General features: G+C 48.8%; 1 protein-coding gene across 1 annotated transcript in view; it reads right to left on the reverse strand.

Moving 5' to 3' along the window:
• Positions 1 to 18,066, reverse strand: part of LOC147725141 (uncharacterized) — a 104,177-nt gene extending 86,111 nt beyond the window's left edge. The window contains exons 1-2 of the mRNA XM_086967118.1: positions 17,535 to 18,066; positions 17,148 to 17,378 (exon numbers count right to left, since the gene is read on the reverse strand). Coding sequence (XP_086823244.1) covers positions 17,148 to 17,378; positions 17,535 to 18,066 — 763 coding nt within the window. The remainder of the gene's footprint in view (positions 1 to 17,147; positions 17,379 to 17,534) is intronic.
• Positions 18,067 to 18,985: the final 919 nt, after the last annotated feature.

The following is an 18,985-nucleotide window of genomic DNA, read 5'->3' on the forward strand; positions in this document are numbered from 1 at the left end:
TGTCTAAATCAAATTCATCAATGACAGTTTAGAATTCTTATGAAAAGCTCTGAGGCCAACAATTATATGTTTCATCACATATGTTTTACTGTTATCGCATTTTACAAATCACAACTCAAAAACATTATTAGCATGTATATGTCTATAAACTGTTCGTATCAATTGTCAAAATAATATCAAGTCAACAATGCGTTTGAACACTTAGGAGATACATAACATTCTTATTTCATCCATCCCAATGCATTTCGGGTTACGTGGAACCCTTCGTCAGGGGAAAGCGTTAGAGGGTGAAGTCTTTTCATTCAATGTCGCCACTGGAAATTAAAAACACAACAACATGCAGTAAAAATACTGCTCGGCTATTAGGATTTGCACCCCAAGTTGTGCATTGAAATAAAGTGTGTTGGAGATAGGCCAGTATAGTGGTTAAATGAAATGAATCCTCCAAGCAAGGAGAGTGAAAAGGGTCCAATCACCATAAGGTGAAAATAATATAGAATAAAAATAATAATAATAAGGTGATATCGTCTTGGTGATACCTTGCAAAAGGTGTTGATCCGGACAAGAGATCAGGTGCTAAGGGTTTCAGTGCGGAGCACTACTGTCTGTAAATACAATGATGCAATAGAGTATTATATTGGAGACTGTCCTGTGGCAGTCGAGAGAGGGCAGAAACCGTGAATGAAACGTGACATAATTGTGCTCGCTTACCGGAAATGTAGTGATGTGAGCACTAGCGAGAGTGCTGGTAATCCGGAGTAGTAGAGAGAAGGAAAACCCTCTGTGTAGCTCGGCTGCGGGTCACCGTACTATCAAGATAAACATGGGGAGCGAAGTTAGACTCCTCCAATTATCGATGTTTTCACTATAGACATAGCGTCTACTAAAGAATAAGGAGCGGGATAAACATACCGGAGGTTTCCCAAGTTTCCAGACCGTCAGTTGCTTCGAACGCGATGAATCGGAGATAATCCAGGGTGCAATGCGCGACCGGGGAGGTTCTATACAGAAGGCAGTGGGAGGTCTACAGTACGTAAAAATAGACCCAAAAGTGAACAACGATGTGGAAAACGGAATGGAGCAGTGTCCCCAAGGATCAGGAAATGAAACGAAGGATCAAGTGTATAAAAGATAGAGATAATTATAAAAATGAAACGTAAGGGGTGAAAAGAACACAATATGTGGTGTGTGGTGTTGAAAAAGATAAATAAAAACAGAATCTAAAACGAGAGTAATTTTTAGGAAAGACATGTTTTAGAAGAAAGAAAAAGAAGAATGAGACATTTATGAACAAGCAGAAAAAGTGGAAAAAAGATAAGAAGTGGGTGCAGATCCTGTACAATATAGAGCTGAAAGGACTACTTTATAAAAAACACAGCATCTCATAATGGTCATTGAGCCCATTTGGGGCTATCGTTCTCAGTGTTTTTATCCAATGTGTTTCCCTACGAGCTAATGATGTGTTGATGTCAGTGCCTGACACCTTTTTGACTCTTTCTAGTATGGTAAATCGTAATTGGGGTATGGTGTGACCCGATGTCTCCCAGTGTGTTGCCAGTGGGGATGTGGTGTTCTTGTTCCGAATCCGGCTTTTATGCTCTATAATGCGAGTTTTTATCTTTCTGCTTGTTCTGCCTACGTACACTAGGCCACATGGGCATTTAATTGCGTATATCACTTCTTCAGTGTTGCAATTTGACGTGTGATGAAGTTTTAGTTTGGTGCCCGTTTGTGGATGCATGAAAGTGTCACCTGTGATTACATTGCTACACTGTCCACAGTTATAACATTTAGTCATTCCCTTGTAACCTCCTATGGGTTTGTCTTCTTGTGGTTTCAAAAGTTCACGAAGATTCTTCGCTCTTTGGTGTGCAAATAAAGGAGAATCTAAGAAGATACCTTGAAAGTCTGGTTCATTTTCAATGATTTCCCATCTTTTCTTGATGATGTTTTTTATGCGAGGAGCTTGTGTGGAGTGTTTCAGTACAAATACCTCTCTGCGGGATGGCGTTCTTACTGTGGTTTGTAACAAATCCTTCCTTGGTTTCTTTTCCACCTGTACTGCAGCTTGATCAAGTATTTCTACTGGATATCCTCTTGTTTGATATCTGCATTTTTGTTCTTGGATTTGGTGGGTACATTCTTGGTTGTCCGAGGTGATTCTCTTTATACGCATGAACTGAGAGATGGGAAGATGTTTCTTAAGAGAAATAGGGTGTGCACTAGTAAAGTGTAATGCACTGTTCACGTCTGTGGGTTTAGTGTAGACTGATGTCCTCAAGCCTGTGGTTGTTTTTTGAATTTCTATATCCAGGAAATGTATCTTCTTTTCTTGAATATCGTAGGTGAATTGGATTCTCGGATTGTGCAGGTTTAAGGTCTTGATGGAATCCTCCAATGTACTCTTTTGACCATTCCATATGACCAGAATGTCATCGATGTAGCGAAAGATGGCTATTGCATTGTTGATCCAGATGGGGTTGGTGAGCATGTGCTGGTTTTCGAAATGAGCCATATAGGTGTTTGCATACGAAGGGGCTCCGGGAAAGCCCATGGATGTTCCCGTCTTCTGTAAGTAGAATTGATTTTGCCAAATAAAATAACTGTGATATAATGAGAAATGGAGTAGTTCAAGAAGAAAAATTGATAATTCAGGTGGTTTGGATGAGGTCAGCAACCTCCATTCCACTGCTTCTAGGCCTTGGTCATGCGCTATGGATGTGTACAGAGCCACGACGTCTATCGTGCATAGTAAAGTGTCTTGGTTCACTTTGTGTTCAATGGCTTGTAGTTTCGTGAGGCAGTCTGTGGTGTCACGTATGTACGTGCCCCAAGTTTGAACTAATGGCTGGAGGTGATAGTCCACGAAGTACCCAATGGCTTCATGTATCGAGTTGCACCCTGCTACTATGGGCCTGAAGGGTGGTCTCAAAGAATCCTTATGCATCTTCGGAAGCATGTATATATGTGGGACTTTTGGTGTTAAGTTTACAAGAAATTTGCCAGTAGGTGTATCTATGGTACCTGCCTCTACAGCTTTTGTGACTATAGTAGTCAATGCAGTCAATAGATCATCCGTGGGATCTTTATCCAATGTCAAGTAAGTATCAATGTCAGCCAAGTGAGCGTCCACACTATGGTTGTAAAATGTGGTATCTAGTACTACAAGGGCGCCGCCCTTGTCAGCTGGTTGAAAAGTGATGGACTTATCTCTTCTGAGAGATCCTAAAGTTTTTTGTTCCTTTGCAGTCAAGTTGGAATGAGAGGGTTTGGTGTATTGGATTCTTGCAAGGTCCTTCTTGACCAGATGTTCGAAGGTGTCAAGTGATTTATGGGTGATAGGAGCCATAAATTTACTCTTAGGACGAAATTTCCTGGATTCTGGGCTTTGATCTTCAACATTGGACAAGGTTGAAAAAAACCACCTCAAGCGTAATTTGCGCATAAATCTGAACATTGCAGTCTCAGTTTCCAATTCATTGGATGAGTATGTGGGCACAAAAGAAATGCCTTTATTCAAGGTGTTAAGTTCCACTGGATTCAGAATTCTGGACGAGATATTCATCACTAGGGATTCGGTTTCTTCACCGTCCTTTGTGGTCTTCCTGTTTCGGGTGCTTTTTTTGTTTTGTCCCCTTCTGTTGCGGGTTCTGGTTGTGGTGTTATTTTGTCTGGAGGTCCCTTGGTCGGTGGGCCACTCTCTAAAAAAGATTGTTGATTGCTGGATGTTGATGGTTCCCCTCCTGTTGTTGAGATCTGGGATGTGGTAGAGGGTGGTGTGGGACGTTGAACCGTGAGATCTTGATCAGGTACCAGACTTTCCTCAGAAGAATTAGAGTTGGGTTTTTTAAAGAAACGTTTCTGGGCATAGGTTTCCGCCCATGAGTAAACCTCATCCAGTTTATAATCTATGGTGTCCCTGCGGAACTTCCTGGTCTTCCGTTCGTGCACTTCTTTTGCATGTTTGTCTAGATTGGTATTAATGTTTTCCAATATCTTATCCCAATCATCAGAATCCATTTTTTGTGAAAGATCATCCTTCAGTTTGTCTATGTCTTTCGACAACTCAACAAGGATAGTAGAGATTTCTTCTATGATGAGAAGTATCAGGTCCAGCGAACATTTGTTCAATATAGCATACCAGCGTGACATGAAATCTTTGTTAAATTTAAATAGCATGGGTTTTAAGGCTATTCGTAGACCTCTAGGAATTCTTTTGACTTTGTGATACTCAATGAGAGTAGTGGCGTGGAGGCGCTGATTTATTTCTTTCTTGAGCAAGTATTCAAGTTGTTTCAGTTGTTGTGAAATATTTCCTGTGGAGGCACCAAAATCGCGTGCTTCTCTTATGAGTGAATATATTGACTCTGCTTCCTCTGTAGTATATGCTTTAGTGGCGGCTTGATTTGTGGTTATGTCCGCTATATCTTTCCAAGACATTTTGAGAAAATTCTGTGGGTGCTACCCTGCTAAGAGTGGGTCCAATATAAGAGCACTGATAGGGGGGTGCAGGTGCACACCTATATGTAGACTGTTAATGGGTTTCTAATTTCTTATAAAATATTTGGTGGGTTTGTAAAGAATGTGCGTGCAATTCCCGGTGGGGAAATGACCCTAATTCCCCATGTTAGAACAGCAAGGCAGGCTGTGGGAGAACCCACAGTTAGGGGAATGCACAGCTCAAAGACAATAATGTCTAAATCAAATTCATCAATGACAGTTTAGAATTCTTATGAAAAGCTCTGAGGCCAACAATTATATGTTTCATCACATATGTTTTACTGTTATCGCATTTTACAAATCACAACTCAAAAACATTATTAGCATGTATATGTCTATAAACTGTTCGTATCAATTGTCAAAATAATATCAAGTCAACAATGCGTTTGAACACTTAGGAGATACATAACATTCTTATTTCATCCATCCCAATGCATTTCGGGTTACGTGGAACCCTTCGTCAGGGGAAAGCGTTAGAGGGTGAAGTCTTTTCATTCAATGTCGCCACTGGAAATTAAAAACACAACAACATGCAGTAAAAATACTGCTCGGCTATTAGGATTTGCACCCCAAGTTGTGCATTGAAATAAAGTGTGTTGGAGATAGGCCAGTATAGTGGTTAAATGAAATGAATCCTCCAAGCAAGGAGAGTGAAAAGGGTCCAATCACCATAAGGTGAAAATAATATAGAATAAAAATAATAATAATAAGGTGATATCGTCTTGGTGATACCTTGCAAAAGGTGTTGATCCGGACAAGAGATCAGGTGCTAAGGGTTTCAGTGCGGAGCACTACTGTCTGTAAATACAATGATGCAATAGAGTATTATAATGGAGACTGTCCTGTGGCAGTCGAGAGAGGGCAGAAACCGTGAATGAAACGTGACATAATTGTGCTCGCTTACCGGAAATGTAGTGATGTGAGCACTAGCGAGAGTGCTGGTAATCCGGAGTAGTAGAGAGAAGGAAAACCCTCTGTGTAGCTCGGCTGCGGGTCACCGTACTATCAAGATAAACATGGGGAGCGATGTTAGACTCCTCCAATTATCGATGTTTTCACTATAGACATAGCGTCTACTAAAGAATAAGGAGCGGGATAAACATACCGGAGGTTTCCCAAGTTTCCAGACCGTCAGTTGCTTCGAACGCGATGAATCGGAGATAATCCAGGGTGCAATGCGCGACCTCAGAGCTTTTCATAAGAATTCTAAACTGTCATTGATGAATTTGATTTAGACATTATTGTCTTTGAGCTGTGCATTCCCCTAACTGTGGGTTCTCCCACAGCCTGCCTTGCTGTTCCAACATGGGGAATTAGGGTCATTTCCCCACCGGGAATTGCACGCACATTCTTTACAAACCCACCAAATATTTTATAAGAAATTAGAAACCCATTAACAGTCTACATATAGGTGTGCACCTGCACCCCCCTATCAGTGCTCTTATATTGGACCCACTCTTAGCAGGGTAGCACCCACAGAATTTTCTCAAAATGTCTTGGAAAGATATAGCGGACATAACCACAAATCAAGCCGCCACTAAAGCATATACTACAGAGGAAGCAGAGTCAATATATTCACTCATAAGAGAAGCACGCGATTTTGGTGCCTCCACAGGAAATATTTCACAACAACTGAAACAACTTGAATACTTGCTCAAGAAAGAAATAAATCAGCGCCTCCACGCCACTACTCTCATTGAGTATCACAAAGTCAAAAGAATTCCTAGAGGTCTACGAATAGCCTTAAAACCCATGCTATTTAAATTTAACAAAGATTTCATGTCACGCTGGTATGCTATATTGAACAAATGTTCGCTGGACCTGACACTTCTCATCATAGAAGAAATCTCTACTATCCTTGTTGAGTTGTCGAAAGACATAGACAAACTGAAGGATGATCTTTCACAAAAAATGGATTCTGATGATTGGGATAAGATATTGGAAAACATTAATACCAATCTAGACAAACATGCAAAAGAAGTGCACGAACGGAAGACCAGGAAGTTCCGCAGGGACACCATAGATTATAAACTGGATGAGGTTTACTCATGGGCGGAAACCTATGCCCAGAAACGTTTCTTTAAAAAACCCAACTCTAATTCTTCTGAGGAAAGTCTGGTACCTGATCAAGATCTCACGGTTCAACGTCCCACACCACCCTCTACCACATCCCAGATCTCAACAACAGGAGGGGAACCATCAACATCCAGCAATCAACAATCTTTTTTAGAGAGTGGCCCACCGACCAAGGGACCTCCAGACAAAATAACACCACAACCAGAACCCGCAACAGAAGGGGACAAAACAAAAAAAGCACCCGAAACAGGAAGACCACAAAGGACGGTGAAGAAACCGAATCCCTAGTGATGAATATCTCGTCCAGAACTCTGAATCCAGTGGAACTTAACACCTTGAATAAAGGCATTTCTTTTGTGCCCACATACTCATCCAATGAATTGGAAACTGAGACTGCAATGTTCAGATTTATGCGCAAATTACGCTTGAGGTGGTTTTTTTCAACCTTGTCCAATGTTGAAGATCAAAGCCCAGAATCCAGGAAATTTCGTCCTAAGAGTAAATTTATGGCTCCTATCACCCATAAATCACTTGACACCTTCGAACATCTGGTCAAGAAGGACCTTGCAAGAATCCAATACACCAAACCCTCTCATTCCAACTTGACTGCAAAGGAACAAAAAACTTTAGGATCTCTCAGAAGAGATAAGTCCATCACTTTTCAACCAGCTGACAAGGGTGGCGCCCTTGTAGTACTAGATACCACATTTTACAACCATAGTGTGGACGCTCACTTGGCTGACATTGATACTTACTTGACATTGGATAAAGATCCCACGGATGATCTATTGACTGCATTGACTACTATAGTCACAAAAGCTGTAGAGGCAGGTACCATAGATACACCTACTGGCAAATTTCTTGTAAACTTAACACCAAAAGTCCCACATATATACATGCTTCCGAAGATGCATAAGGATTCTTTGAGACCACCCTTCAGGCCCATAGTAGCAGGGTGCAACTCGATACATGAAGCCATTGGGTACTTCGTGGACTATCACCTCCAGCCATTAGTTCAAACTTGGGGCACGTACATACGTGACACCACAGACTGCCTCACGAAACTACAAGCCATTGAACACAAAGTGAACCAAGACACTTTACTATGCACGATAGACGTCGTGGCTCTGTACACATCCATAGCGCATGACCAAGGCCTAGAAGCAGTGGAATGGAGGTTGCTGACCTCATCCAAACCACCTGAATTATCAATTTTTCTTCTTGAACTACTCCATTTCTCATTATATCACAGTTATTTTATTTGGCAAAATCAATTCTACTTACAGAAGACGGGAACATCCATGGGCTTTCCCGGAGCCCCTTCGTATGCAAACACCTATATGGCTCATTTCGAAAACCAGCACATGCTCACCAACCCCATCTGGATCAACAATGCAATAGCCATCTTTCGCTACATCGATGACATTCTGGTCATATGGAATGGTCAAAAGAGTACATTGGAGGATTCCATCAAGACCTTAAACCTGCACAATCCGAGAATCCAATTCACCTACGATATTCAAGAAAAGAAGATACATTTCCTGGATATAGCAATTCAAAAAACAACCACAGGCTTGAGGACATCAGTCTACACTAAACCCACAGACGTGAACAGTGCATTACACTTTACTAGTGCACACCCTATTTCTCTTAAGAAACATCTTCCCATCTCTCAGTTCATGCGTATAAAGAGAATCACCTCGGACAACCAAGAATGTACCCACCAAATCCAAGAACAAAAATGCAGATATCAAACAAGAGGATATCCAGTAGAAATACTTGATCAAGCTGCAGTACAGGTGGAAAAGAAACCAAGGAAGGATTTGTTACAAACCACAGTAAGAACGCCATCCCGCAGAGAGGTATTTGTACTGAAACACTCCACACAAGCTCCTCGCATAAAAAACATCATCAAGAAAAGATGGGAAATCATTGAAAATGAACCAGACTTTCAAGGTATCTTCTTAGATTCTCCTTTATTTGCACACCAAAGAGCGAAGAATCTTCGTGAACTTTTGAAACCACAAGAAGACAAACCCATAGGAGGTTACAAGGGAATGACTAAATGTTATAACTGTGGACAGTGTAGCAATGTAATCACAGGTGACACTTTCATGCATCCACAAACGGGCACCAAACTAAAACTTCATCACACGTCAAATTGCAACACTGAAGAAGTGATATACGCAATTAAATGCCCATGTGGCCTAGTGTACGTAGGCAGAACAAGCAGAAAGATAAAAACTCGCATTATAGAGCATAAAAGCCGGATTCGGAACAAGAACACCACATCCCCACTGGCAACACACTGGGAGACATCGGGTCACACCATACCCCAATTACGATTTACCATACTAGAAAGAGTCAAAAAGGTGTCAGGCACTGACATCAACACATCATTAGCTCGTAGGGAAACACATTGGATAAAAACACTGAGAACGATAGCCCCATATGGGCTCAATGACCATTATGAGATGCTGTGTTTTTTATAAAGTAGTCCTTTCAGCTCTATATTGTACAGGATCTGCACCCACTTCTTATCTTTTTTCCACTTTTTCTGCTTGTTCATAAATGTCTCATTCTTCTTTTTCTTTCTTCTAAAACATGTCTTTCCTAAAAATTACTCTCGTTTTAGATTCTGTTTTTATTTATCTTTTTCAACACCACACACCACATATTGTGTTCTTTTCACCCCTTACGTTTCATTTTTATAATTATCTCTATCTTTTATACACTTGATCCTTCGTTTCATTTCCTGATCCTTGGGGACACTGCTCCATTCCGTTTTCCACATCGTTGTTCACTTTTGGGTCTATTTTTACGTACTGTAGACCTCCCACTGCCTTCTGTATAGAACCTCCCCGGTCGCGCATTGCACCCTGGATTATCTCCGATTCATCGCGTTCGAAGCAACTGACGGTCTGGAAACTTGGGAAACCTCCGGTATGTTTATCCCGCTCCTTATTCTTTAGTAGACGCTATGTCTATAGTGAAAACATCGATAATTGGAGGAGTCTAACATCGCTCCCCATGTTTATCTTGATAGTACGGTGACCCGCAGCCGAGCTACACAGAGGGTTTTCCTTCTCTCTACTACTCCGGATTACCAGCACTCTCGCTAGTGCTCACATCACTACATTTCCGGTAAGCGAGCACAATTATGTCACGTTTCATTCACGGTTTCTGCCCTCTCTCGACTGCCACAGGACAGTCTCCATTATAATACTCTATTGCATCATTGTATTTACAGACAGTAGTGCTCCGCACTGAAACCCTTAGCACCTGATCTCTTGTCCGGATCAACACCTTTTGCAAGGTATCACCAAGACGATATCACCTTATTATTATTATTTTTATTCTATATTATTTTCACCTTATGGTGATTGGACCCTTTTCACTCTCCTTGCTTGGAGGATTCATTTCATTTAACCACTATACTGGCCTATCTCCAACACACTTTATTTCAATGCACAACTTGGGGTGCAAATCCTAATAGCCGAGCAGTATTTTTACTGCATGTTGTTGTGTTTTTAATTTCCAGTGGCGACATTGAATGAAAAGACTTCACCCTCTAACGCTTTCCCCTGACGAAGGGTTCCACGTAACCCGAAATGCATTGGGATGGATGAAATAAGAATGTTATGTATCTCCTAAGTGTTCAAACGCATTGTTGACTTGATATTATTTTGACAATTGATACGAACAGTTTATAGACATATACATGCTAATAATGTTTTTGAGTTGTGATTTGTAAAATGCGATAACAGTAAAACATATGTGATGAAACATATAATTGTTGGCCTCAGAGCTTTTCATAAGAATTCTAAACTGTCATTGATGAATTTGATTTAGACATTATTGTCTTTGAGCTGTGCATTCCCCTAACTGTGGGTTCTCCCACAGCCTGCCTTGCTGTTCTAACATGGGGAATTAGGGTCATTTCCCCACCGGGAATTGCACGCACATTCTTTACAAACCCACCAAATATTTTATAAGAAATTAGAAACCCATTAACAGTCTACATATAGGTGTGCACCTGCACCCCCCTATCAGTGCCCCTGCACAGCAGCCATGCCCCCCTGCCCAGCATCCATGCCCCCTGCACAGCCTCCATGCCCCCCCTGCTCAGCATCCATGCCCCCGCACAGCATCCATGCCTCCCTGCCCAGCATCCATGCCCCCCCGCACAGCATCCATGCCCCCTGCCCAGCATCCATGCCTCCCTGCCCAGCATCCATGCCCCCCCGCACAGCATCCATGCCCCCTGCCCAGCATCCATGCCTCCCTGCCCAGCATCCATGCCCCCTGCCCAGCATCCATGCCTCCTGCACAGCATCCATGCCCCCCGCACAGCATCCATGCCCCCTGCACACCATCCATGCCCCCTGCTCAGCATCCATGCCCCCTGCACACCCTCCATGCCCCCTGCCCAGCATCCATGCCCCCCTGCACAGCATCCATGCCCCCTGCACAGCATCCATGCCCCCCCACACAGCATCCATGCCTCCCTGCCCAGCATCCATGCCCCCCCGCACAGCCTCCATGCCCCCCCCTGCTCAGCATCCATGCCCCTTGCACAGCATACATGCCTCCCCTGCACAGTTTCCATACCCCCTTGCACAGCATCCATGTCCCCAGCACAACATCCATGCCCCCGGCACAGTATCCATGCCTCCCTGCACAGCATACATGCCCCCCCGCAGAGCATCCATGCCCCCTGCACAGCATCCATGTCCCCCCGGCACAGTATCCATGCCCCCTGCACACCCTCCATGCCCCCTGCCCAGCATCCATGCCCCCCTGCACAGCATCCATGCCCCCTGCACAGCATCCATGCCCCCCCGCACAGAATCCATGCCCCCCCGCACAGCATCCATGCCCCCTGCCCAGCATCCATGCCTCCCTGCCCAGCATCCATGCCCCCTGCCCAGCATCCATGCCCCCCGCACAGCATCCATGCCCCCTGCACACCATCCATGCCTCCCTGCACAGCATCCATGCCTCCCTGCACAGCATCCATGCACCCGGCACAGTATCCATGCCCCCTGCACAGCATCCATGCCTCCCTGCCCACCATCCATGCCTCCCTGCACAGCATCCATGCCCCCCGCACAGCATCCATGCCCCCTGCACACCATCCATGCCTCCCTGCACAGCATCCATGCCTCCCTGCACAGCATCCATGCCCCCTGCACAGCATCCATGCCCCCTGCACAGCATCCATGCCCCCTGCACAGCATCCATGCACCCGGCACAGTATCCATGCCCCCTGCACAGCATTCATGCCCCCTGCCCAGCATCCATGCCTCCTGCACAGCATCCATGCCCCCCGCACAGCATCCATGCCCCCCGCACAGCATCCATACCCCCTGCCCAGCATCCATGCCTCCTGCACAGCATCCATGCCCCCCGCACAGCATCCATGTCCCCCTGCCCAGCATCCATGCCCCCCCCGCACAGCATCCATGCCTCCTGCCCAGCATCCATGCCCCCCTGCACAGCAGCCATGCCCCCCTGCCCAGCATCCATGCCCCCTGCACAGCCTCCATGCCCCCCCTGCTCAGCATCCATGCCCCCGCACAGCATCCATGCCTCCCTGCCCAGCATCCATGCCCCCCCGCACAGCATCCATGCCCCCTGCCCAGCATCCATGCCTCCCTGCCCAGCATCCATGCCCCCCCGCACAGCATCCATGCCCCCTGCCCAGCATCCATGCCTCCTGCACAGCATCCATGCCCCCCGCACAGCATCCATGCCCCCTGCACACCATCCATGCCCCCTGCTCAGCATCCATGCCCCCTGCACACCCTCCATGGCCCCTGCCCAGCATCCATGCCCCCCTGCACAGCATCCATGCCCCCTGCACACCATCCATGCCGCCCAGCATCCATACCCATGCACAGCATCCATGCCCCCCCACACAGCATCCATGCCTCCCTGCCCAGCATCCATGCCCCCCCGCACAGCCTCCATGCCCCCCCCTGCTCAGCATCCATGCCCCTTGCACAGCATACATGCCTCCCCTGCACAGTTTCCATACCCCCCTGCACAGTATCCATGCCTCCCTGCACAGCATACATGCCCCCCCGCAGAGCATCCATGCCCCCTGCACAGCATCCATGTCCCCCCGGCACAGTATCCATGCCCCCTGCACACCCTCCATGCCCCCTGCCCAGCATCCATGCCCCCCTGCACAGCATCCATGCCCCCTGCACAGCATCCATGCCGCCCAGCATCCATACCCATGCACAGCATCCATGCCCCCCCGCACAGCATCCATGCCTCCCTGCCCAGCATCCTTGCCCCCCCGCACAGCATCCTTGCCCCCCCGCACAGCATCCATGCCCCCTGCCCAGCATCCATGCCTCCCTGCCCAGCATCCATGCCCCCTGCCCAGCATCCATGCCCCCCGCACAGCATCCATGCCCCCTGCACACCATCCATGCCTCCCTGCACAGCATCTATGCCTCCCTGCACAGCATCCATGCACCCGGCACAGTATCCATGCCCCCTGCACAGCATCCATGCCTCCCTGCCCAGCATCCATGCCTCCCTGCACAGCATCCATGCCCCCCGCACAGCATCCATGCCCCCTGCACACCATCCATGCCTCCCTGCACAGCATCCATGCCTCCCTGCACAGCATCCATGCCCCCTGCACAGCCTCCATGCCCCCTGCACAGCATCCATGCACCCGGCACAGTATCCATGCCCCCTGCACAGCATCCATGCCTCCCTGCACAGCATCCATGCCCCCCGCACAGCATCCATGCCCCCTGCACAGCATCCATGCCCCCTGCCCAGCATCCATGCCTCCTGCACAGCATCCATGCCCCCTGCCCAGCATCCATGCCTCCTGCACAGCATCCATGCCTCCCTGCACAGCATCCATGCCCCCTGCACAGCATCCATGCCCCCTGCACAGCATCCATGCACCCGGCACAGTATCCATGCCCCCTGCACAGCATCCATGCCTCCCTGCACAGCATCCATGCCCCCCGCACAGCATCCATGCCCCCTGCACAGCATCCATGCCCCCTGCCCAGCATCCATGCCTCCTGCACAGCATCCATGCCCCCTGCCCAGCATCCATGCCTCCTGCACAGCATCCATGCCTCCCTGCACAGCATCCATGCCCCCTGCACAGCATCCATGCCCCCTGCACAGCATCCATGCACCCGGCACAGTATCCATGCCCCCTGCACAGCATCCATGCCTCCCTGCACAGCATCCATGCCCCCCGCACAGCATCCATGCCCCCTGCACAGCATCCATGCCCCCTGCCCAGCATCCATGCCTCCTGCACAGCATCCATGCCCCCTGCCCAGCATCCATGCCTCCTGCACAGCATCCATGCCCCCTGCACAGCATCCATGCCCCCCCGCTCAGCATCCATACCCATGCACATCATCCATGCCCCCCGCACAGCATCCATGCCCCCCTGCACAGCATCAAAGCTTTTAACATCAAACAAGCTTTGGCAAAGAAAACAAGTATGCCATTCTATTGTAAGCGCATCTTTACTGATTGGCAAGTTTGTAATTGTGGAGTGTTGTGAATGAGCGAGTGGGTGGGTGAATGCATGAATAGGTTAACAGGGCATGAGTGCAAGCGTCAGTGACCCAGTGCAGGGGCAAAGAGTCACTGAGGGCAGACTTGGATACTTGAATGCAGTGAAGAGGCACTTCCTTTTCTAAGCCAGACCTACTGCCCTTGGCTCTGCAGTCGGAGTATGTCATGTGTGGTGACTTAAGAGGTGGTATTAAGATCTGCACTCTTGGCCTGGCTCCTAAAATCCCTCCTGTGTGCAGAACCCCTGTAGGCTCACTCGAGGCGCTATGAAGACACACATGACTGCTGCATGTGACCACTACACCAAGGCCCCAACGGGATTGTTGTATTCAGACCACTGAGCACTTTGCATTGAGTGATTAAGGGGGACACATGTGAGACCTTTAGAATTGCCTTAGATGATACTTCCTTCATAAAGAAAATGCAAAGGGCAGCTTCCTAAAAACCAGCATTGGCAAAGCCAGTAGGTCTCGCCTACGAGAAAGCTATTAGCTTTGCCATTGTCTTTTAGCGTAACTGCTGTTCAGCATGGCTAAAAGAGTGGCATTGAGTGTGATGGTGTTGAGTGGACTGGTGTAGAGTAGAGTAGAGAGGTGTAGAGTAAAGTGGTGTAGAGTAGAGGGGTGTGGAGTGGTATCTAGTGTCGAAGAATGGCGCGGCGTACAGCGGATTGGATTGGTTTAGATTGGAGCGGAATAGAGTGGAGGCGTAGAGTGGCATTGAGTGTGATGGTGTGGAGTGGAGTGGCGAAGAGTAGAGTAGAGAGGTGTAGAGTAAAGTGGTGTAGAGTAGAGGGGTGTGGAGTGGTATCTAGAATCTAAGAGTGGCGCGGCGTACAGCGGATTGGATTGGTTTAGATTGGAGCGGAATAGAGTGGAGGCGTAGAGTGGCATTGAGTGTGATGGTGTGGAGTGGAGTGGCGTGGTGTAGAGGAGAGTGGAGTTGAGTGGGGAACCATAGAGTGGAGTGGCGGAGTGGAGAACCATAGAGTGGAGTGGAGTAGGGAACCATAGAGTGGAGTGGAGTGGACTGGTGTAGAGTGGTTTATATTGGAGTTGTGTGGAGAGGAGTGGTGTACAGTGGAATGGGGTACAGTTGACTGGTGTAAAGTAGATTGGTATACGGTAAAGTGGCAAGAGTAGAGTGGCATAGTTCAGGGTGGTGTGGAGTGGACTGGTGTAGAGTACAGTGGTGTAGAGTGGTGTAGAGTAGATTGGCATGGAGTGGTACAGAGTGTCTAAGAATGGAATGGGTTGGGGTAGAGTGGAGTTGGATAGAGTGGCATTGAGTGTGATGTTGTGGAATGGATTGGCAAAGAATAGAGTGGAGCAGAATGGGCGGCATCGTGTGTAGTGTCTTAGAGTAGAGTAGAGAGGTGTAGAGTAAAGTGGTGTGGAGTAGAGGGGTGTGGAGTGGTATCTAGTGTCGAAGAGTGGCATTGAGTGTGATGGTGTGGAGTGGACTGGTGTAGAGTACAGTGGTGTAGAGTATAGGGGTGTGGAGTGTATCTAGTGTCGAAGAGTGGCGCAGCGTACAGCGGATTGGATTGGTTTAGATTGGAGCGGAATAGAGTGGAGGCGTAGAGTGGCCTTGAGTGTGATGGTGTGGAGTGGAATGCCATTGGATGGTATTGTGTGTTGCGGAGTGACGTAGAGTAAAGTAGAGAGGTGTAGAGTAAAGTGGTGTAGAGTATAGGGGTGTGGAGTGGTATCTAGTGTCGAAGAGTGGCGCGGCATACAGCGGATTGGATTGGTTTAGATTGGAGGGGAGTAGAGTGGAGGCGTAGAGTGGCATTGAGTGTGATGGTGTGGAGTGGAATGCCATTGGATGGTATTGTGTGTTGCGGAGTGACGTAGAGTAGAGTAGAGAGGTGTAGAATAAAGTGGTGTAGAGTATAGGGGTGTGGAGTGGTATCTAGTGTCGAAGAGTGGCGCAGCTTAAAGCGGATTGGATTGGTTTAGATTGGAGCGGAATAGAGTGGAGGCGTAGAGTGGCCTTGAGTGTGATGGTGTGGAGTGGAATGCCATTGGATGGTATTGTGTGTTGCGGAGTGACGTAGAGTAGAGTAGAGAGGTGTAGAATAAAGTGGTGTAGAGTATAGGGGTGTGGAGTGGTATCTAGTGTCGAAGAGTGTCGCGGCTTACAGCGGATTGGATTGGTTTAGATTGGAGCGGAATAGAGTGGAGTGGCGAAGAGTAGAGGAGAGTAGAATGCCATTGGATGGTATTGTGTGTTGTGGAGGGACGTAGAGTAGAGTGGAGTGGAGTCACGTAGAGTCGAGCAGCATAGCACTGAGTGGCATAAAGTAGTTCAATTGTGAGTATAAGTAACAAACGACGCAATAGAGATGGCAGATAGAGTGAAGGCAGTGTGACTAAGAAGCTGTATGTCTGTGGTTAAGGTGAGAAAGATCCTTGTACATTCAAAAATACGACTGAAATGCTTATAAAATGTTTTTTTAAGTGTGCTGCAAAAAGGCACGGAAGGGCAAAGATGAGGAAGAAGACATGTACTTGGTCCGTGCTCCAGGGAGGAACTGACACAAGAAAGGAAAGGAATCCTATGGGAGCCAAGCAATGGAACGATCACATATGAGAGTGACAGCGAAAACAACGAATGGTGAGCGGTGGGAGGGTTTTAAGCCCCTAATTGTGACCCATGAGCAGTGTAGGCGCGACTTAACCCAGAGGCATGCAAACGGCACATTAGCCCGATGGTATTCTTCCCACATGTTCTGTTTATTGAATCTGGATCTTTAGCAGGTGCCGAGTACAGATATTTAGTCGAAGATACACTTGCATTTAAAGGCGGATCTCTTGTCTTTGTCGATGCTTATTTAATACAAGCAAGAACTTTTGGCTTTGTCGATGCTTGTTTTTTCTTCACTTGATACTCCTCACGAAATTTCCGCTACCAGGTCCTAAGCATAAAAAAGTTACAAATTCCTGCTCCGCCTTTCACTGCTGCTTCCCCCCCCAGGTGTCATAACATATTCTTACCTGTAGGTGGCAGGCGATTCCTCTTCTGGTTCTTCCCCTCTCCAGGTGATGTCTGTGTTTTCTCCTCGGGTCCTGTACTCGGTATCAGGCTCGTCTGCTCTGTCCCAGCCCCCTCCTTCACAGCCTCTCTCCTGTCCGGGCTCTCCCTCCCCAGCAGCATCTCTCCTCCTGACTCCGCATCTTCTCCTCCTCTACCTGTGTCTGTGTGAAGCCACCTTGAGCCCCTCCGGTCTCCATAACCCGGCAGGAGCCCCTCCCCACTCTCAGCCTCAGCCCCCTCCGTCGGGTCCTCTCTCCTGTCCGGGCTCTCCATCCCCAGCAGCATCTCACCCCCTGACTCCGCATCTTCTCCTTTTTTCTCTGTGTCTCCCTGATCCTGCAGGAGACCCTCCCCCCTCTGTCCATCTGTCCCAACCCCCTCCTTCAGAGCCTCTCTCCTGTCCGGGCTCTCAGTTCTCAGCGGCATCTCACCCTCTGACTCCGCATCTTCTCCTCCTCTCTCTGTGTCTTGGTGCAGCCCCAGGCCTGAGTCCCTCCTCTCACCCCTGTCTGCCTCCCCCCTCTGCCCCTGTGGTCCAGCCCCATCCACAGCCCCCGGCCTCGGTCCTGGTCTGTCCTGGCCCCCGGGCTTCTGGGGGGTCATGGGGGTGTTGGGCATTGGAGGGGGTATACGTGGCCTGGTGCACAGTGTGGAATACCCTGAGTCGCGCCGCTCTCTCCTGAGTCTGGCCTCTTTGTAAAGAGGGGGCCCTGTCTCCGGGTCTGTATCACACCCAGGAGGCATCTGAGCGCCCCCCTGACGCTGCGGCTTCTCCTCGGCAGGCCTGGGGTCTCGGGGGTGCGGTGGGGGCCCCTTCTCCAGGTCTGGCTCTCTCTCAAGCCCCTTCACAGCGCCCCCCTGACACCCGGGACCCTCCATCCTCACAGTCTCTGTCCTTTGCCCGACCCCTCTCCGGTAGAAGTGAGCGCTGCTGCTCGCTATATATAACCTGCCAACTCCCCTCTGTGTGACCCCGCCCCCCTCAGGTGTGAGGCAGGAGCAGCGCCCCTGAAACACGAGCTGTGGGAGGAGTGAGGAGAGACTCAGCCCTGTCTCCGCCCCTTAGGAATGAGAGCTCCTGGCCCTGACCCTGCTCTCACCCCTGTCCCGGCACCGGAGCTGCGTCCATAGAGACCCCCCCTCAGGTGTGAGGAAGGAGCAGCGCACCTGAAACACGAGCTGTGGGGAGGAGGAGTGAGGAGAGACTCAGCCCTGTCTCCACCCCTTAGGAATGAGAGCTCAGAGCCCTGACACTGCTCTCACCGCTCTCCTGGCACCGGAGCTGCGTCCATAGAGACCCCCCCTCAGGTGTGAGAGAGGAGCAGCGCACCTGAAACACGAGCTGTGGGGAGGGGAGTGAGGAGAGACTCAGCCCTGTCTCCACCCCTTAGGATTGAGAGCTCAGAGCCCTGACACTGCTCTCACCGCTCTCCTGGCACCGGAGCTGCGTCCATAGAGACCCCCCCCCCCCCAGGTGTGAGGAAGGAGCAGCGCACCTGAAACACGAGCTGTGGGGAGGAGGAGTGAGGGAAGGCTCAGCCCTGTCTCCGCCCCTTAGGAATGAGAGCTCCTGGCCCTGACACTGCTCTCACCCCTGTCCTGGCACCGGAGCTGCGTCCATAGAGACCCCCCCCCCCCCCCCTCAGGTGTGAGGCAGGAGCGGCGCACCTGAAACACGAGCTGTGGGGAGGAGGAGTGAGGGAAGTCTCAGCCCTGTCTCCACCCCTTAGGAACGAGAGCTCAGCGCCCTGACACTGCTCTCACGGCTCTCCTGGCACCGGAGCTGCGTCCATAGAGA

Source organism: Lissotriton vulgaris, chromosome 4_1, assembly GCF_964263255.1.
Source record: "Lissotriton vulgaris chromosome 4_1, aLisVul1.2, whole genome shotgun sequence".
Classification (NCBI taxonomy): Eukaryota; Metazoa; Chordata; class Amphibia; order Caudata; family Salamandridae; genus Lissotriton; species Lissotriton vulgaris.